The 19835-nt window shown below is 39.3% G+C and overlaps 4 protein-coding genes and 1 long non-coding RNA gene across 10 annotated transcripts in view; 4 read left to right on the top strand and 1 right to left on the bottom strand.

Moving 5' to 3' along the window:
• Positions 1-2688, top strand: part of LOC111459526 — a 4019-nt gene extending 1331 nt beyond the window's left edge. Inside the window, exons 2-3 of the long non-coding RNA XR_002713307.1 lie at positions 366-371; positions 2443-2688. This is a non-coding gene — a long non-coding RNA (uncharacterized LOC111459526). The remainder of the gene's footprint in view (positions 1-365; positions 372-2442) is intronic.
• An 833-nt stretch (positions 2689-3521) lies between these two features.
• Positions 3522-4910, top strand: LOC111459522 (F-box protein At5g07610-like). Its single transcript, XM_023102467.1, has one exon. It carries the CDS (start codon positions 3587-3589, stop codon positions 4769-4771), a length of 1185 nt encoding a protein of 394 aa, XP_022958235.1. The 5' UTR covers positions 3522-3586; the 3' UTR covers positions 4772-4910.
• Positions 4911-5779: 869 nt separating this feature from the next.
• LOC111459866 (acid phosphatase 1-like) lies at positions 5780-8252 on the top strand. Of its 2 annotated transcripts, XM_023102959.1 has the most exons (4): positions 5780-6515; positions 7546-7755; positions 7843-8049; positions 8080-8252. In XM_023102959.1, the coding sequence occupies exons 1-3, from the start codon at positions 6103-6105 to the stop codon at positions 8018-8020; spliced, it is 801 nt and encodes a 266-aa protein (XP_022958727.1). In that variant the 5' UTR covers positions 5780-6102; the 3' UTR covers positions 8021-8049; positions 8080-8252. The 2 variants fall into 2 exon arrangements, with proteins under 2 accessions (XP_022958727.1, XP_022958726.1); XM_023102958.1 differs by having other exon boundaries at positions 7843-8252.
• Positions 8253-9568: 1316 nt separating this feature from the next.
• LOC111459294 (putative kinase-like protein TMKL1) lies at positions 9569-11951 on the top strand. Its single transcript, XM_023102128.1, has 2 exons — positions 9569-10178; positions 11187-11951. Exons 1-2 carry the CDS (start codon positions 9695-9697, stop codon positions 11705-11707), a joined length of 1005 nt encoding a protein of 334 aa, XP_022957896.1. The 5' UTR covers positions 9569-9694; the 3' UTR covers positions 11708-11951.
• A 252-nt stretch (positions 11952-12203) lies between these two features.
• Positions 12204-19835, bottom strand: LOC111459288 (U-box domain-containing protein 35-like). 5 transcript variants are annotated; one of them, XM_023102113.1, is made up of 10 exons: positions 19683-19835; positions 19287-19506; positions 18348-18469; positions 18155-18276; positions 17085-17275; positions 16261-16592; positions 15985-16086; positions 14812-15261; positions 13037-13786; positions 12204-12424 (listed from the first exon to the last, which is right to left on the bottom strand). In XM_023102113.1, exons 2-10 carry the CDS (start codon positions 19489-19491, stop codon positions 12230-12232), a joined length of 2469 nt encoding a protein of 822 aa, XP_022957881.1. In that variant the 5' UTR covers positions 19492-19506; positions 19683-19835; the 3' UTR covers positions 12204-12229. The 5 variants fall into 5 exon arrangements, with proteins under 5 accessions (XP_022957881.1, XP_022957883.1, XP_022957882.1 ...); XM_023102115.1 differs by having other exon boundaries at positions 14812-15240; positions 19287-19835; XM_023102114.1 differs by having other exon boundaries at positions 18155-18270; positions 19287-19835.

Here is a 19835-nt window from a genome sequence, read left to right as displayed (position 1 = left end):
ATTTGTAATGCTCAAAAAAAAAAAAAAAAAAAGTCGGTCAAAGCCCAAGGGGGCAAAAGGGACATTTTACCCCTCAGCCCATTATAGGGGTCTGGAGGGTTCTCCACATAAAACCTGCAAAAGAGAGAAGTGTGAAAAAGAAGGTTGAGAGTAAGCTTGAGAGAGAAAAGAAAGTTGCTGGAGTTTCGTCGGAGAATCACCGACGAAATCCATTCCCTACTAAGATCTACACTCTAGAGTTCTTCTTGGAGAAAATCTAGACTCGCATTGTAGAGATTTCCTCCTCTTTTGTCAAGATCCGAAAGAAAACCAACAAGGTAAGATCTCGAACGATACTTTTCAGATCTGAGATCTTTGTTTGGGAGTAGAGTGTTTAAGTTGACTACCTTCATCCAGGGAAGATCCGCCATTGATTTTGTGAGGAAATCGGACGAAACGTTGAGATCTGAGAATCTTTCCAAGAACGATAAGGATGTTGCCGGACCCCTTTCCGACGCTCATAACTCGTCGTATGATTAAATAAAAATCAAGAAAAAAATATTGGCACATAGGTTGAAGTACAATCTAAAACTTTGTTGAAGAAGTCATTACTGTCTGGATTAAGAATCGAGAGATAGAAAATGGGAAGAACGTTGGAAAACTAATCGAAAACCTTGATTTTCTGCTAGAAAGAGAGAGAAGCCGCCGGCGTGCCACGTGTCAACCGGCTAGAGGACCGCGTGCGCCAACCACCTTTGAACACGCGTCGAATGCCGCTTGGGAAAACGCGGCTCCAACCTCCCTGCGACACGCGTCCCCGACAACGCAACCCTGCCCGCATCCCTCGGCTGACCTGGTACCCGCGCGGTGAAACGAACCGAACCGACGACCCGCGGTCCACCTGAACCACTGTTTCCGAACCAAACCGGCGACCCGCGACTACAGAAAATCCTGGGTGCATGACACTCGCACGTGGAACCTGCGAGTGGTTGCACCCCGGAGCGTGGCTGGCGTGTGGAAGCGCGTGTAAGCTCATTTTCGACCCGTTCGACTTCTGTTTTCCCTATTTTCCTCCTTATTTCAATCCTAACTCCATTTTATATAAAATAGGACCTAATTGAGGGAAAATCACTACCTCTTGATACACGCCAATTGTGTGGAAATGCTGCGTTAGGGCACGCATCATCCAGGTAAGTCCCCACACGAAATTTTAGGAAGCAATACTTGTAGGAATCGCTTGGAATGCATGCATGCTAGTTTAATTATCTTAGGTCATAGCTTTCCGTTATTGATTGTAGATAATCGATTATTAAAAGTAAGATGTATGTTGTGAAATATTATGAGTATTACCTGAGTACTGTTGTTATGCTTTAAGTTTCTGTTTATTATGTATATGTACATTTTCATGCTGAAAGGAGGATGGAAAATTGTGAACTTTGCGCTCCGGGAGTTGATGGATGTTATCGCCCCGTTGAGCTTGTATGTTTACTTTGCATGAAACATATTTGATGACTTTGTATGATAGTTATGTACGTACTCAGTTAGTTTTTATGATTCGCACTTATGATTAAGTCTAGGAATTCTTGGTTAGAGTAACAAGACACTAAGGTATAGACTTAATCCTTGCCCTAGTAAAGCAACAGACCACCACGGCGTACGAAGCCTCACTAGAGTACCCTTAGGCTACTGGTGTGTGATTGGTGTCATAGCTTCGTGGGGGACCAGGGGGTTCCTGATCAGAATCCGACTGCTCTTAGCCGTTTTAGCATGAAAAACGTGTGCCCACGTCGTATAGACCATTTAGCTGGATGGGTTAAGGGGGGTAGCTCTCCTCGACCAGGGAGACTGTCATGGGCCTAGCGGGTTGTAGCTCACTTCCTAGGTAAGTTACCAGTTAGTCTCAGAGTCATGTCGAGGTAGCTACTTATAGGACACTAGTCATTACACAAGTCAGCATAAGGGAGTTCTTAAGAATCTTTAAACGAAAGGACAAAGGACCAAGAAGCCGCGAGGGGCAAGTCCCAAGGTGTTAAAACGAAAACCAGATGTCTTAGAGCTAAAGTAGAGTCCGTGGGGGGTTTGTTAAGATTAGGATGCGATAAGAGCCTACAAGTAAGTGGCTTACTGAGTATACATTCTTACTATACCTTTCTTTTTCAGGTACGTGAGGCGTCGAGTCAAGAGAGGGTGCGTTGATCGATGTGTGTTGTCACAGAGGAAGCTTGTCCTGGGGCGTCAGTCTAGTTTTACTGAATAGTACACCTTGTCTTTCGTGATTCTGTTTTTTTTTACCTAGACACATAAGTCCTTTTGGTAATGAAATGTTTTTCTTACGAAATAAAATGAAATACTTTTGAAATAATGTTTTCCTTGAATTTCTCGCTTACACACTATACGTCATAGTCATTGTTAGCCACGACTTGAGGTTATTTATTTCGGGTCATGACAGTTCATGATTAGGAGTTACGCTCCAATCGAACCTACATGATATTAATCGACCCAAAACAATCAATATGGACTCTAATCATGGTTCAAGGTAAAATAATAACTAAGGCTCACAAACTCATCATACAGATACTCTAGAACACACAACATCTATCCAAAGCATTCAAGTGGGCACACATGAATTTTTCAACCCTCTTATCATGCTCCTACGGATAACCAAGACATAAACCAATATTATCATGCTCATTCATCATAAAAATAAGGCATAAACCAATATCATCATGCTCATTCATCATAAAAATAATCATATATGGTATATGGCATGTCAAGGTCCTCATATAGTCAACAGATAAGTCAGAGTCACATTCGTCGCGACAAAAGTACTAAACCATACAATCGAGGTAAATCGTTTCTCCATTCAATCTCCTATACTTAGCTAGCAAGTTCATGCTCATTTAAGTCTATTATATGCTGAATATTCTTGTGTCCAAAGTCCCAATCGACTCCTTATTTCTTTGCATAAAAGGCCAAACACCTACGTCCTTGTTAAAACATCTTCGGAACCATTTCTAGCACGTCTTTACCTCTAACCTCTAGTTAGATGTTGCACCCAAGCCCCCAGTGGATGGCAGAAAATGAACAGTTCATCGTGAGTATCGAAGAAAACTTACTGGTTGAAGTCTCAGCAAGTGGCCTGAGTATCGTACACAGCCCCCACAAGCTGCTGCAAGCATCTTTTTCATCAGCCACCTATTCCAGTGGGGGTCAAGCCTTGTCCTTCCCGAACTGTGTCCTTCTTAGCACCGTCAATCGACTCCCAAAATTTCTTGCCCCTGCTCCTTCAGCTTTAAACAAGAAAAGCAAGAGGGTTACCCACAATTTTCTCCTTTTGAAGAGAAAAGAACAGAGGGAAAAAACGTGGCCATTATATGCATTGATCCCCACTACCTGTTCTTTCTTGTAAATTTACGCTAAATTATTGAGCAAAAGAATTCGAATAATTCTCTCATAGTTCCATGGAAGTTCGAAGCTATTACTTAGTCGAGAAGGATGTTCGAAACTTACTTAATGGAGAAGATTGAAAGGATGGTCTCATAGCCTTAAATCTTCAACCACCAATCATCTCGTCAAATCCCCCGATCCTTCCGATTCTCATCTCAAAATGCACAGCAGCAAAGCACCCAAAATCACCACCCCGTTCTCCTCCGCCGCTGCCAAATCACTCGCCGATGACGACGATCTTTTACTCGAGATCCTTCTCCGCTTACCCATCCGATCACTTATACGATTCAAATCCGTCTCAAAACGATGGCTCTCCCTAATTTCCGATCCCACTTTCTGTCACCGTCGAATGACTTTTCAGCCGTCCACTCCTTCAGGTATCTTGTGCCGTCCTCACTCGCGTCGTTTTTCCCCTGGATTCGATTTCGTCTATTTGCACCCAAATCCGCCTAGGGTGCCGTTGGAATCACTTGAACCTTCTGTGCCGAAACGTAGATTTGTAATCCTGAAATCCTGTAACGGCTTGTTGTTGGGTAGATCGTATCGGAAGAACGATTATTACGTATACAATCCAACGACGAAGCAATACAAAAAGCTTCCCAAGCTTCAGATGAACAAAAACAGCACAAGCATTTATCTTAACTTAGCATACGATCCTTTACGATCATCAAATTACAAAGTTGTTTGCGTTCGAGTTTTAGATTCCACAAACTTCGAAATCAAGATTTACTCGTCCGATTCCGGCTTCTGGAGGCCCTGCTGCGGGGGTTCATCCAAAGCTCTTTTCATCCTGGGATTCAGCTGTGGAGTGTATTGGAATGGAGCTTTGTATTGGTTAAGATATTTGGAAAACTGCATTTGCTTGGATCTGTGCGAAGAGAAACTCCATCGATTAGCAATACCTCGAGCTTCCGATGGTTGGGGAGACAGAACTATAAAGTATTTTGGGAATTGGTGTGGGCGTCTTTACTGGATCGAAGGTGTTGATTCTGAAAGTACGGAATTGATTGTGTACGAGATGGGAGATGATCGTGGTTGTGGGTGGTCTGTGAAGTATAGGGTTGATCTTCAAAGAGTGTGTAGTTTGTTCCCAGATCCGAGTTCGGGAGTAAGAGCGGCGTTGAACTCCAAGTTCTCGGTGCTCGCCATTGTTGATCAGAGCGAGGTAGGCGAGGAGGAGCCGTACATTGTTCTTCTGAGCGGCGGAAATGCCATTCGAGTGAACGTGATGAGTGGGAGGTTTGAAAGGATGCAGTACTTAAATAATGGACGAACTGCCAACACTCCCCACGGGGTTGGACTAATTGATGCCCATTTCTACATTCAAAGTCTTGCTTGTGTTTAGCTCTGTGTTCGTATGCTCCCATCAATTACTATTTTAAAGGTTTATGATTCAATTAATGGTTTTGTAAATCCAGTTTATATTAAAGTTTAGAACGTTACTGTAACAATCCAAACCCACCTCCTAGTAAATATTGTTTGTTTTGTTTACGTATTATAGTCAATTCCACTATTTTAAAATTCATCTACTAGAGAGAGATTTCCACACTTTTATAAAAGAATTTTTCCTTCCCCTCTTGAATCGACACTTTTATAAAATAATGTTTCATTTCCCTCTCGGATCTATGTGAACTCTATATGAAGCTAGTGTCCTCACTGGCATAACCACTTGGTGTCTAGCTTTGATACTATTGTAACAATTCAAACTCACCCCTAGTAGATGTTATCCGCTTTGGTCCATTAGTAATATATTTGGTTCCATTATCTAATTGATATCAATGTATCTAACAGTTAATTTAATAAGAATGTTATCACTTTGTCGGAAAGTATCAAAATTATCTCCTGAACTTAAAAAATTTAAAAGGTTAACTTAAAAAGTTTTAAAATATAATTACCAAATGATTAATAATTTGTTCCTTCGAAAAAGATTTTAAAATTAAGCTCATCTTTCAAAACTGGTTCAAAAATAAGTTTTTAATTTTTTTTTTATTAATATTCTTAATTTTTTTAAAATATTTAAAAATATTCTTTTAAACTTTTTTAAATACTTCAAAATAAATTTCTTTAATTTTTTTTTAAAACTAAAAAATATTCTTACTCTGTCATTGGATACTTTTAATTTGGAGATAATCTATAAATTATTGAGAGACGGTAATAAAAACTATATATATATATTTTGGTATATTTAAAATTATTAATTTTACTATTTATTGAAACAGATGGTTAATTTGATATTAAGGTATTAATTTAGACAGGTTGACTTGGTATTTTAATATTATTGAAAGATTAATTGGATAAAATCAAAACGTAGGGCTGAAAAATGGCCTAAAACCCAAGTAAAAAGGAGACGAAGTTGCCTATATAATACAGGTTCCAATCGCCATATCTGCATTCAGCCGAATTCATCGTCGTCTTCGCTTAATCCACGAGCCAATTTCCCTTCCACCAACCCTCTCGCCCTCTCCATCAAACCAAACCACCACCAAGGAGAGGCAGAGAGGTTACCCATTCTCAACCCATTTTCTCCTTTACTGTTAATCCAAGAATCCCATTTCGTCTAATCAAACCAACAATCATCCTTCCCTTCATTTCACAGATCTGAGTTTCTGTTTATACATTTTGATTCTCATTTCAGAACTATATATTGCATAGATCCACACCCCTGTTCCTCTGAAGATGGATTTTCTTCGACATTTTGTTCTCGTTTGCGTGATTTCTGTAGCCTTCGCTCATGAAGCTTTCGATTCTCATCTCCTTCCTAGGCCGCTTATTCTTGAATTTCCTGATAAAGTGGAGAATCAGTTGAAGGAACTGGATGGAGAAATCAAGTTGAGGTGTGATAGTTGGAGATTTAATGTGGAGGCTAACAATCTGAATCCGTGGAAAACGATTCCCGAAGATTGTTCTGATTATGTGAAAGAGTACTTAACCGGTCGTGCCTATCAACTTGAAATGGAACTTGCATCGACGGAGGCTGAGATTTTTGCCCAGAGTGTGAAATTGGTTGGCGATGGAAAGGATGTCTGGGTTTTCGACATCGACGAGACCTTGCTTTCTAATCTTCCTTACTACGGAGACCATGGTTATGGGTAAGATTTTCTTGGTTCTGTTCAGATTTCTGTATGCTGCCTTCAATTTTTTACGATCACTATGGATTTTGAAGAGTACGTTCTTGACTTGTTTGGGTATCATGAAGCTTTTGGATTAGGGCCAACTGAACTTCTGTGTTCTTATTTGTTGATCATAATATTGAAGTAGATAACCACATTACAGAATTTTGGGACGTAGCTGAATTTCTTTATTGAGTTTAGGTTTAGGGATATTAAATCATATTCTCTCTTACCTTCTCGAACGAACAGTCTGGAGATTATGATTTGCAAAAGTTGTTGGCAATCACGAACCTCCGCAATGGTATGATATTATCCACTTTAAGCATAATTTCTCATTGCTTTGCTTATGGCTTCGCTTTTGGTTTCTCAAAAGGCTATTCCTAAACGTAGGACTCCTATCCCAACAATCCTCAACCATTCTCAATAATCCTCTCCTCAAACAAAGTACGTTATAGAATTCCCAACAATCCTCTCCTCAAACAAAGTACATTATAGAGCCTCCCCTCCCCTGAGGTGAGGCCTACGGAGCCATCGAATAGCCTCCCCTTAATCAAAGTTCGACTCCTTCTCTAGAACCCTTAAACAAAGTACACCATAGAGCCTCTCCTATGGCCTATGGAGCCCTCAAACAGCCTCTCCTTATCGAGGCTTAACAACTTCTTTGTTCTACGTTTGAGGATTCTATTGCCATGACTAAGTTAAGAGCATGGCTTCTTTGTTCTACGTTTGAGGATTCTATTGCCATGACTAAGTTAAGAGCATGGCTTATTTGTTCGACGTTTGAGGATTATATGGATTCTATACTAAGTTAAGGGCAGGACTTTGATACCACGTTAGAAATCACAAACATAGCTTATAGACCCATGATGAACCCTTTAGCCGATGTAGGACTCCTCTCCCAACTCAACAAATGTAGCTTAGTTTATCTACGTATCTAATATTTCATGAAATAAGATCTTGGAACACTTTTGCATTTTAGAATTCATATGCAAAGTTGGCAATGTCACAGCTCGCAGGTTTTTAATGCTGATGAGTTTGATAACTGGGTCCTGAGGGCTACAGCACCTGCTATTCAGCCAAGTTTAAAACTCTATATAGAGCTAATGGATCTGGGATTCAAGATAGTTTTGCTTACTGGAAGGAGCGAACGCCAGAGGGAAGCTACAGTACAGAATTTGATAAACGCAGGGTTTTATGACTGGGACAGGCTTATATTAAGGTCAGTGTATGCTAGTGTGTAATGTGTTAACCTGATGATGATCTATGGATTCATCCAAACGTCTTCTCATCCTGATCCTGTCCACAGGAGAGATGAGGACCAAGGGAAGTCAGCAGTGCATTACAAATCTGAGAAGCGGAGCGAGATGGAGATCGAAGGATTAAGAATCATTGGAAACTCGGGTGACCAATGGAGTGATTTATTGGGGACTTCAGTATCGGTTCGTTCGTTCAAACTTCCAAATCCTATGTATTACATTTCGTGAATATACATATTATATATATATATATATATATATAGGGAAGGGAGGGATCAAAGATCAACTCATCAACGTTATTAATTCAACGAGGATTTACGATCTCTGAAAACCTTGTAAATATGTATTGGAGGTCGAATAGAACATACAGTTAAGATTCATCCATAGAAGCTTTTGTTATTTAGTAGTGTTGATGATTGTTCATACTGTAAGTTCCAATACACGTATATACATTTAATCACTTCACTTGATTCATACTCCCTTTTTGTTTAAGGTATACATAGCAATGAGCAACTGCGGGCAATTTGGTGATATTTCTGATTGGCTGTCTTGTGTTTCTAATAAATGGTTTATTACTTGGCATGTTGAATTGTATACATTATGAGTTGGTTTAGATCAATCCTAACCGAATGATTATGAATTACTTCTATATTTGATGTTAATAATTAATAGGATTGATAGTGATTTGGTGAGATTTTTGCGTGAAATCTTTGCTATTTTTTATTCAATTGCTACAACATCAACAATTCCATGAGCTTGGGCTTCTGTTGCTGACATAAAAACATCTCTTTCCATATCTTCGGATACCACCCAAAAGGGTTTGCCTGTTCTTTATACATAAACCTTTGTGATGGTTTTACGCGGCCAATAGTTCTCCCGCTTCTAAGATCAATTTTTCCATTTGTCCCTCATAAGAAGAACTAGCGGGCTGATGGAAAAAAAGTTAAAAAATGAAAGGATAAGATAATAAAAGATAATGCAAAAAATAAAAGAAAATTGGATAATGCAAAATATAAAAATATAAAAAGAAAATCGGATAATCCTGATTTAAAAAAACTTAAGAATGGGATATATATTGTTGACCACTTTTTCGAATAACTTATTAACCACTCTAAAATTAAATGTGTTTTGTCTAATTATTTATTTAAATATATTAATAAGAGAAAGTTACGTTTCTTTATAATCTCTAGAATAAAAGAATACAGGAATGAACTAACTTAAATAACTTTCCTTATCCTTATAGTCTCTAGAATAAAAGAATACGAACTAACTTAAATAACTTTCCTTATAATCATTTGAATACAAAAATGAACTCACTTAAATAACTTTCCTTATAATCTCTTGAATAAAAGAATACATGAATGAACTAACTTACCTTGCTCTTTTCATATTTTATTAAAGTATGAGAACAACATTGATTTCATTCTATGTTTAGGTGTGTTAACAATATCAATTACAAAGCCAATAAAGAAAGATATTTGGTATTTAAGTTGAGACTATAATAGTTATTAGGTGTCAAATCTTAATTTAAAATCTTAAGTATGAAGTCATGGATGCCATTACTCCTAACTCCAACATTTATTTTATTACTTCAAATTTCAAACGGGTCATTTTCAAAAACGGCAAAAATACTTCAAATTTGAATATCTAATCGCGATTACGAGACGGTTTTGATACATAATTAGAGAATTATGAAATACGGCAATGGAATATACAAAAGTTGGGGTCCATGTTCTTGTTTGGAAGGATGTATTCCCCTAGCACACACGCTAAGTATCTCCCTCTCCTTCCCCCTTATGAACCCATACCCCTTCAAACTCAACAAACTCTGTTTTCTCAAAGAAAAAGCCTCCATTTTTGTTCCATTCCCAATTCAATTTTGATTTTTTTCAACAAACCCACATGCTCAAATTAATCCTTATAGTCGCTTCAGCCACCATTTTTGTTCTTCTTCTAGTTTCCATCTTCTTTTTACGCCATAAGCTCTCCAAAACAAACCACAGAAACGACATCGAAAACCCATCGCCGGACAACAACCAGAAAAAACAAGACACGGCGGCAGCGACCGTGGAGGAGCTAACGACGTTTGAAGGCGGCGAGGATTTGACGATCGACGAGATTCTAGAAGCTCCGGGTGAAGTGATCGGAAAATACCACTATGGAACTCTGTACAAGGCTTCCTTACAGAGTACCCAAAGAACTACACTACTCATGTTCCTCCGCCCTGCCGCCGTGGAATCTAGTGTAGACGACGTCGTTCGGTTTCTGGGTTCGATCCGGCACCGGAATTTGGTGCCGATGTTGGGATTTTACGCCGGCGGGAGAGGCGAGAGACTTCTGGTTCATCCGTTTTATGGCAGAGGGAATCTGTCAGAGTTCATTACAGGTAAGTTTGATTTTGATTTTCTGTTTGTTTCTCGAGAATGTGAAAAGGGAAAAGAATCTGAGGGGAAATTGAGTGAATATCGGGGCAATGTCGGTAACCCTTTTCGCTTTCGGTTGCTGTTGGTTTTCCATGGGCGAATCAGAGAAGACGACGATTCCGGTTCGGCCGGCGGGCACGTTTTTTATTTGTCTTTTCTACCATATATATATATATATATTTTAAATATTAAATTTAAACCAAAATTTTAATAGGCATTTTAAAAAATTAGAGATTAAAATATAAAATGAAAAATATCTAAAATTTTATTAAATGTTGAAGGAAAATAATTTTTTTAATGCATTATTGAGGTTGAAATTAAGATAATAAAATTAAAAGAAAAATTAAAAATTCTGTCCACCTCATATATTAGCTATAGCATTGATATTTTTTCTTTAGATTTTTTTTCTGTTTTTATTTATTTATTTATTTCTCTTTGTTAACATATTCAACTTTAATTCTCATTTTATCTATGTTTTATTTATTTATTTTTATATATTTAAAATGTAAATTTTGTAAGTCATCTAAACATTTTACATTAGGTCGATAATAATTATTTTATTTATTTTTTTATTTTCAGTATTTATTTATAAAAAATTTATATTTTAGAAATCCCTATAAATTTTCTAAACAATCATTTTTTATTTTAGGGTGCGGATTTCATCTAAAACTTTATTATACGTTAAATTGGAGAATATATTCCTCTTCTTTATTTATTTTTCTTTTTTTGAAATTAAATTAGGGAATATATTCCCATTGTGCTGTTTGTAAATGGAGAATATTATTTTTTTTTTAATAAAAGGAAATTAACCTTAAAAGACAATTTTTAAGATTTAATTTATTGAAAATATCGGAAGGTAAAATTTAAATAAAATAAACCGATTTTTAAAAATTATTAAATAAATATTTATTTTAAGAAGGGGAAAAGCTAAGGTACAACAGCAGTTATGATAATTTCTTGTGATTGAACAGTGGGAGAATCGGAATCAAAAAATTGGGAAATCATCTACAAAATCTCTCTCGGAATCGCGAAAGCCCTAGATCATCTCCACCATGGATTACCAAAACCAGTACCGCACGGAAATCTCAAGCCCAAGAACATTTTTCTCGATCCAGATTTCGAGCCGTACGTCTCCGATTTCGGCCTCCATCTCCTCCTCAACGCCGCCGCAACTCGAGAATTGCTCCAAGCTTCCTCCGCCTCCGGCTACAACGCGCCGGAACTGGTCAGGATGACTGACGCCGACGAACGGACCGACGTCTACAGCTACGGCAAGATCTTACTCGAGTTGCTCTCCGCCAAAGATACAATGAATCTAACTGCGGTTGCTTGTGGCGGAGACGGCGGCGATTGCAGTGTTTCGAAAGAGCGGAATCTCCAATGCCTTTTTCAGATCGGCGAGGCTTGTTGTTCTTCTTCGCCGATTCGGCGGCCGGATTTCAAGGAAGTTATTGAGAAGATTGAAGAAATCGGAAGGATTGAGATGGATTGATCGCGGCAAAGAGGGCTAACCGTTTCTGTGAGTTGATTTTTTAGGATGATATTTGAGTAATTGATCGATATATTTTTTAAATTATTATTTTTTCTTCATTCTACAGAATTTGGATATGGCTGATTTATTCCTTCTTTTTTTTTTTCTTCCAAATTTCTGAAAAACATGCATTAATCCATAATTGTATATAAATTTTGGATCAAAATAAGAAAAATCTTCCAATTAATATGAATCAAAATTAAATTTAATTCATGGATGCATTAATCAATTTTTTTTAATGTTAAATGAGAATGTTGGGATCCCATGAATTGGATGTACTCATATCCAAATTAAAAAAAAAATTAGTCAAAATCAATGATTATTGTCTCTCATATATAATAGTTTAGAATTATTATTAAGTTTTGTGCAGGATCATATTCTTTTCTCTGCAAGTCAAGATTTCTTATAATGGCTATGGGGAAAGAAGTTGAATGTAAATAGTGGCTACTCATACAGCTTCACATGCTAACTCTGTTCAAACCTTCAAAATGGCATTAGTTTGTTTCTGGAGTTCCACTCCATAATTGAAGACAGAAGACCGTGATTAGGTATTAAATTCTTATGTGGCAGTGGCAACTTCGTCGCCGGTGAAATATCTTTCTCTTGGAACCATTTCTCTATCGCTCGACGATCGTATGTGTATCCATCCGCCGCAACACAAGGGTCATTCATCACGTCCTGTTGGAAAATAACATAGTATGTTCAAGAAAAATATATGGTTGGAAACTAACTAGCAAAAAGTAACTTATGATCTGATATGTACTTGCACAAGCACATTGTGTTATAGTATATTAAAAAATGACATGTAAGATCTCATATCGGTTGGAGAGAAGAACAAAACATTCCTTATAAAGATGCGAAAACCTCTTCCTAGCAGACTCGTTTTAAAACCTTAACCCAAAACTTAAAAGAGAAAGCCTAAATAGGACAATATTTATTAGTGGTGGGTTTGAGCTCTTACATGAGAAGAACACCACCATGGTTCAAGTCCGGACACATGGGGGCCATATAGAAACAAACCGTTAAACTTCTAAGAAGATTGCCAATCAGACTAGGGATAAAGTCTCTTGACTTGGATGAATTTTTATTCCCAGACGAAATCTTATTGGAAGTGTCCATATCCAGTTCCTTGTGTTCTCTCGAGCAAGAACCAGTCTAAAGATGTTTAGTCCAGATTTAAAGAATCATCCAATCTTTTGGATGAGGCTATAATGTTATAATTAGTAGGCTCTATCAAGAGACGATGATTCAACTATGAACGGTTCAATATCGTAAAACTAACCATCATACCAGAAGAATTGGACAGATGAAATGGTTAGGAATTGCAGGTGGGACTCTGGAGGCCGAATTGCGAGCCTCATCAGCAACCTTTCTGAGTCTCACTAACAAGGGAAGTACTTGATCCTTTAAGTTGGGCCTATCTTTACGTTGTAGCTCTGCACACCAAAGTCCTAATCTCGCCAATTCATACGTCTCTTCAATAGGCCAATGCCCAGCCTTAATATCAAGAACCTTTATTAAAGAGCGGCTCTCAACGGCAGTTTCCACCACATGGGTTAATGCTACTGCTGGCTTTGCAGTTAGTAACTGCAAGATCACCATTCCAAAAGCATAAACATCAGACTTGGGTGAGATTAATCCAGTTCGTTGATACTCAGGATCTATATAACATAGAGTTCCAACTAGTCCACTATCCTTGAATGCAGTAGACATTAAAGGATCTGAATTAAGCACAGTAGATAGACCGACGTCACCGATTTTGCTCACGAGGTTTCGGTCGAGTAAGATGTTTGCAGGCTTAAGATCACGGTGTATTATTGGTTTCGGCTTTGAGCTGTGTAGAAAGACGAGAGCTGAGGCTATTTCCCAAGCAATCCTATACCTCTCATACCATGGGATTGCAGGTGTGTTGCCTCTGCGGTACAACCTATCCTCTAGGCTACCGTTTTCCATGTACTCATAAACCAGGCAGTGCTTGTCCGGACACGCACCAAGGAGTAGTAGTAAATGGGGATGATGAATTTTGCTCAAGATTTCAAGCTGAAAGGCAACAGAAGATATAAATATCAGTTCAGTAAGGATAATCATACAATATAGAGCAGAACAAAAAATCAAGCGAAGTTTCAGCATATCGCTATTAGCCTCACGAACGTGTCTACTAAGGAGAGGTTTCCACACCCTTATAAGGAATGGTTCGTTCCCCTCTCCAATTGATATGAGATCTCACAATCCACCTCCCTTGGGGGTCCAGCGTCTCCTCGCTGGCACACTATCCAGTGTCTGGACTCTGAAATCATTTGTAACAACCCAAACTCACTGTTAATAGATATTGTCCGCTTTGGCCTATTACGTATTATCGTCAGTCTCACGGTTATGAAATGCGTCTACAATGGAGAGAGTCTAGCCCTACTCCGACCAATGCCTTGCACCGTCCAGTGACCGACTTTGATACCATTTGTAACAGCCCAAGCCCACTGCTAGCAGATATTATCCGCTTTGGCCTGTTATATATCACTGACAACCTCACAGTTCTAAAACGCGTCTACTAGGGAGAGGTTTCCACACCTTTATAAGAAATGCTTCATTCCCCTCTCCAACCGATATGAGGATCTCACAATCCACCCCCTTGGGGGCCCAGCGTCCTCGCTGGCACACCGGGTAGTGTCTACTTCTAATACCATTTGTAACAACTCAATCTCATTGTTAACAAATATTGTCCGCTTTGGCTTATTACGTATCGCCGTCAACCTCACAGTTTTGAAATGCGTCTACTATGGAGAAGGTCTAGCCCTACTCCGACCAATGTCTCGCACCATCTGGTGACTGACTCTAATACCATTTGTAACAGTCCAAGCCTACCACTAGCAGACATTGTCCGCTTTGGCTCGTTACATATCATCATCATCCCCACGGTTTTAAAATACGTCTACTAGGGAGGGGTTTCCACACTCTTATAAGAATGTTTCGTTCTCTTCTCGAACCGATATGAGATCTCACAATAACTAGAAGGCCTCATTTTTTTTATCAAGAACATAACGAAATCCGATTTAGAATAATTCACTCACCTCCCGAAGAAATTGGGTGTTCTTGTGATCATCTCTAGAGTGAAGAACCTTCACTGCTACAGTTGTATGATGCAAATTACACTTATAAACTGCTCCATGTGCTCCCATTCCAATTATAAGATCCTCAGAGAAAGATGATGCAGCAGATACAATATCATCCCATTCAAAATGTTGGTATTGCTGCAGATATCCATGAAGAGCACTCTCATGCTTTCCCTTCTCTTTGGCATCTTGAACAGCTTTCGTCTCTGCTTCCTTCCTATAGATACCCTCTCTTTCAGCACCTTCTCTTACAAAGTTTGCTTCTCTTCTCAAAGCCTCAACATTTGCTCTCTTTTCCCTTGCAAATTCTTTACCAGATACATCTTTATTGTTGATCTCCTCAAGCTTCTTAGCTTCTTTCGATCGTTGTTTATTTAGATGGCTCACCTGATCAAAAGCAATAACACCCTGAATTTGCTATATGTAATAAGCAAATAAGAAGCCTAACATGTATACAATCGGTAGTGTAACAGCCCAAACCCACTGCTAGTAGATATTGTCCGCTTTGGTCCGTTACGTATCGTCGTCAGCCTCACCGCTTTAATACACGTTTGTTAGGGATAGGTTTCCACACCCTTATAAAGGGTGTTTTGTTCCCCTCTCCAACCAATGTAGGATCTCACAATCTACCCTCCTTCAGAGCCAGAATTCTTGCTGACATACCACTCGGTGTCTAGTACTTCACGGTTTTAAAATGCGTTTGTTACGGAGAGGTTTCCACACAAATAAAGGGTGCTTTGTTTCTCTCTCCAACCAACGTGGGATCTCACAACCCAGCGTGCTCGCTGGCACACCACCCAGTGTCAGGCTCTAATACCATTTGTTACTATCCAAGCCCATTGCTAGCAAATATTGTCCGCTTTGGCCTGTTACGTATTTGTAAAAGCCCAAACCCACTGCTAATAGATATGGTCTACTTTGGCCTATTACGTATTGCTATCAACCTCACGGTTTTTAAACGCTTTTGTTAGGGAGAGGCTTCCACACCCTTATAAAGGGTGTTTCGTTCCCCTCTCCAACCAACTGTGTCGATGATGATGGTTGCTAAGAACAACCCTCTCTCTAATCATGAGAAGGAAACCACTAGAGAGAGTACCATTAACTATAAATCATAACAAACACAACATCTACCTTCAAAGTGGCATTGGCCGTCTCTTGCTGAACAATTGCGTACATTTCTCTTGCATGTTTTAGTTCAATTCTCAACTTTTCAAGCTCAAAGTTGACATCCGCCTGCCAATGCAAGTGAACAACTTAAACATACAAACACATCATTCTAACATCAAATAAATGAATGTCATAATGCGAACATCAAAGTCGTGGGTCGTCAAACTATCAATCTCAATAATTGATCCGACCGTACCGAACTCGAACATTATTCTCCAAACGACACCTTCGATAGATTACCTGACTTTCACATGAAACATAATCATTGAATGTGCCTGATGATGAAGCTTCATCAGGAACCCATGACTTGTAATCTGTTGGCAAGCTTTTACAACTAGAGGCTCGACTCAATGTTTGTGCACAATATGAAACATTGGGAGAGGATCGAAGGCGATCCACCGGCTCCTCAATATCAACGGAATGGTACCGAGAATGGTTGGCTACAATGGGGCTACCTTTTGTAGTACGAAGAGACTGATTGATGGTCGAAAGAGCTTGAAACCGTTGTAAGGGTCGAGAAGGGGAAGGAGAATGGAAATGAGAGTAGGATGTAATTAAGCTCGAACTGCTATCTGCATCAAGAAAACAGAACGAAGTGTACGAAAGTAATGCACATCTATGCATAAAAGAGCATATCTGGAGAGGCCTAGAAGGTTTGATGTAAATGAAAATGATATATATGGAACCCGAACAAAAGAAAAAAAAGTAGAAGCCAAAACACTAAGTTTTAGGTTCCATTATAATCCTGTTAACCTAAATCATGATTGCATGTGATTGCATATTCCGACCTCAACAGTGGAGCCACATACTAGGTAAAGGCAGGGACGTACAAGGCAAGTGATATGGGGTTGTTTGTTGAATGTTCAAAGTCAATAAAGATTCCGCGCAAGTTTTCAACTGCTTTTAGTATGCATGTAGTAATGACCTTAGTTAGGTAAAGTTCAAAAAGTCGGGTCATTACGGAAATCACAAAATTTAACCAGGTCCGAGAAATGTAGCTAGGTATATAACGTAAAGACAACGATCCATGTCTCTAGTTGAATGCTTAACTAATTAATGGCTACCTGTAAGTGAGCTAGAAGAATAGCTTGAGTAGCTATGTGCAGAACTTGCTTCACTCGAATCATCTTTAATGCTCACGCTTGTCTCCATATCAGGTGGCCGTATTGAGGCTAATTTTCCTTTTGAAATGGCATAGACCGTACAATATCTAGGTGCATGAGCTGATATTCTTGAGGACAGACCGTTTAGTTTCCTATAAAAGAATGTCATCCAGACACAAGTGGGTTAACAACATAGAAAGAGAAAATAAACGCCGTCCAACTCCACCGCTAGCACATATTGTCTTTCTTGGACTTTCCCTTTCGGGCTTCCCCTCAAGGTTTTTAAAATGTGTCTGCTAGAGATAAGTTTTCACATCCTTATAAAAAAATGTTTTGTTCTCCTCCCCAACTGATGTAAGATCTCACAATCCACCCCCCTTCAGGGTCCAGCGTTCTCGTTGGCATTCGTTCCCTTCTCCAATCGATGTGGGACCCCTCAGTCCACTCCCTTCAGGGTCCAGCGTCCTTGCTGGCACACCGCCTCGTGTCCACCCCTTTTAGGTTTCAGTCTCCTCACTGGCACATCACCCAGTGTCTAGCTCTGATACCATTTGTAAGGGTCCAAGCCCACCGCTAGCAGATATTGTCCTCTTTGGGGTTTCCTTTTCGAGTTTTCACTCAAGGTTTTTAAAACGCGTCTGCTAGGGAGAGGTTTCCAAACCCTTATAAAGAATGGTTCTCCTCCCAACCGATGTGGGATCTCACAATCCACCCTCCTTCTGGGCCCAACGTCCTCGCTGGCACTAGTTCCTTTCTCCAATTGATGTGGGACCCCCACAATCCACCGCTTTGGGGCCAGCGTCCTTGTTGGCACACCGCCTCGTGTCCACCCATCTTCGAGGCTTAGCTTCCTCGCTGGCACATCACCCGGTGTCTAGCTCTGATACTATTTGTAACGGGCCAAGTCCACCGCTAACAGATATTGTCATTTTTAGGATTTCCATTTCGGACTTCCCCTCAAGGTTTTTAAAATGAGGTTTCCAACCCTTATAAAGAATTCAGCAAGAACGGGCTAAAAGGTAGTTAAATACCTGGAGAAAAATCCGTGTGATGAAACCCCTATAACGAGCTTGCTTATTGAACACCTTGTAACCTCTTCTATTATTGCATTTGCAACATCATCTGCTTCAAGAGTCACAACATCATGCTGTACCTACAATTCGAAAGAAGACTCAAGTTCATTCTTTTTTGCTACCCATAATTCAAATTAGAGTAAGGCTGGACCTTTCTCTGAGCAAACATCTTCTTATATGGAACAAGCTTTTCACTTGTCTGCCACCCCATTTCTTTCCTATAAGCCGCAGCAACATCTTCACGAACTTGTGAAACTGGAATTGAGTTTCCCACTGCATCAACATTGGCATAAAGCTTGAATACGCAATCTAGACAAGTATAGCATTAGCCAAGAAGCAAAGGAAAATTTGATAACCGAGTCCAATAATTGTATGAGCCCCTTGTCTATATATTTTAAGAATAAATCTACTCGACACTATCTAACCTTTGTTAGGAATCACGAACTTCGACAATGGTCTGATATTGTCCACTTTGAGCATTAGCTCTCATGGCTTTGCTTTTGATCATCCCCTAATTAGGCAACGTGGGACTCCCTCCCAACAATCCTCAACCGCCTTTACTATAAATATCCTTCTACCCCATTAAAATTTTCATCTCGAGCAATTCCAAGCAAAGCAAGCGTAGTAGTTCTTATAGAGCATCTTTTAATATCTTCTTGATTGGTCTTAATAAAGGGTGTGAGTGTTTCCCACAAATGAGTTATGTTCAACCATCTGGTATCAAAGTTATGTTCAACCTTCAATGTCAAACAAAGAAGTTACGAGCCTCGAATATGTAGTCATGGTGTCTCAGGTATCAAGCAAAGGGTATATTTTGTTTGAGGGCTCTAGGGAAAGAGGCATCAGGGGAGGCTCTTAGTGTACTTTGTTCGAGGAGAGGATTGTTATATCCACGGAGGATTACGGGTATCTAAGTGAGAAACATTGTCACTATTGGCATGAGACCTTTTGGGGAAACAAAAAATAAAGCCACAAGAGCTTATGTTCAAACCGGACAATATCATACTAATGTAAAGTTACACGGTTGTTAGATAATAGCATCATTAAAAGAAATCACATCAGAAACATGAACAGAATGTATATGGCTTACTTGGAGTTGGCACACTAGTAATCCTTGGGATGATGTGTATCAACTTGAAACTAATGATGCCCTTGTGTCGAAAATTTTCCAAGGACCACCTAATTATATGTTTACTGCTTTTGTTCCCACTGATAGCAACTGCTACAGCTGGAGAAGAGGAAGGCAGCAACATAAGATCTTTATCGGCTTCCTCTTCCATCCCCTCCATAATCATGCTACTCTGTGGCTTCTGTGGTATCAGATCAATGGTGAAACCATGTCAATAATGGACAAATCAGAGACCAATTTGTTGGGAAGATCCTCCAAGGGAACAACCAATTTCATGGCTGTGATCGCAGCAAAGCCCCAATATAAGAAGGGAAAAACAGGGTAAAGATAACAGAGGTAGAGAATATAAAAGAGTACCCTCCACAGCCAGATTTCTTCCCAGAGATGAGTTTGCAGCGCCTCAGAACCAAAACACCGGCGTTTGAAAGACTAATGATTAACTAAAAAAACAAAGGGAATCATGTTTGCGCGAGAAAAGGAAGAATTTGGCAAATGGGTCAAATTGTTTTG

The sequence above is a fragment of the Cucurbita moschata genome, unplaced genomic scaffold, assembly GCF_002738365.1.
Source record: "Cucurbita moschata cultivar Rifu unplaced genomic scaffold, Cmos_1.0 Cmo_Scf00022, whole genome shotgun sequence".
Taxonomy (NCBI): domain Eukaryota; kingdom Viridiplantae; phylum Streptophyta; class Magnoliopsida; order Cucurbitales; family Cucurbitaceae; genus Cucurbita; species Cucurbita moschata.
This window is presented reverse-complemented; position numbering and strand designations above follow the sequence as displayed.

What these genes read in the sequence shown, in the direction of transcription:
- LOC111459522 (XM_023102467.1), top strand. Translation starts at nt 3,587, where the DNA reads ATGCACAGCAGCAAAGCACCCAAAATCACCACCCCGTTCTCCTCCGCC.
- LOC111459866 (XM_023102959.1), top strand. Translation starts at nt 6,103, where the DNA reads ATGGATTTTCTTCGACATTTTGTTCTCGTTTGCGTGATTTCTGTAGCC. An exon ending in TACGGAGACCATGGTTATGG is followed by an intron (nt 6,516 to 7,545) that starts GTAAGATTTTCT and finishes GCAATGTCACAG; the next exon opens with CTCGCAGGTTTTTAATGCTG. An exon ending in TGGGACAGGCTTATATTAAG is followed by an intron (nt 7,756 to 7,842) that starts GTCAGTGTATGC and finishes TCCTGTCCACAG; the next exon opens with GAGAGATGAGGACCAAGGGA.
- LOC111459294 (XM_023102128.1), top strand. Translation starts at nt 9,695, where the DNA reads ATGCTCAAATTAATCCTTATAGTCGCTTCAGCCACCATTTTTGTTCTT. An exon ending in TCTGTCAGAGTTCATTACAG is followed by an intron (nt 10,179 to 11,186) that starts GTAAGTTTGATT and finishes GTGATTGAACAG; the next exon opens with TGGGAGAATCGGAATCAAAA.
- LOC111459288 (XM_023102113.1), bottom strand. Translation starts at nt 19,491, where the DNA reads ATGATTATGGAGGGGATGGAAGAGGAAGCCGATAAAGATCTTATGTTG. An exon ending in TACTAGTGTGCCAACTCCAA is followed by an intron (nt 18,470 to 19,286) that starts GTAAGCCATATA and finishes ATGTTGATGCAG; the next exon opens with TGGGAAACTCAATTCCAGTT. An exon ending in TCATCTGTCCAATTCTTCTG is followed by an intron (nt 12,425 to 13,036) that starts GTATGATGGTTA and finishes ATTTTCCAACAG; the next exon opens with GACGTGATGAATGACCCTTG.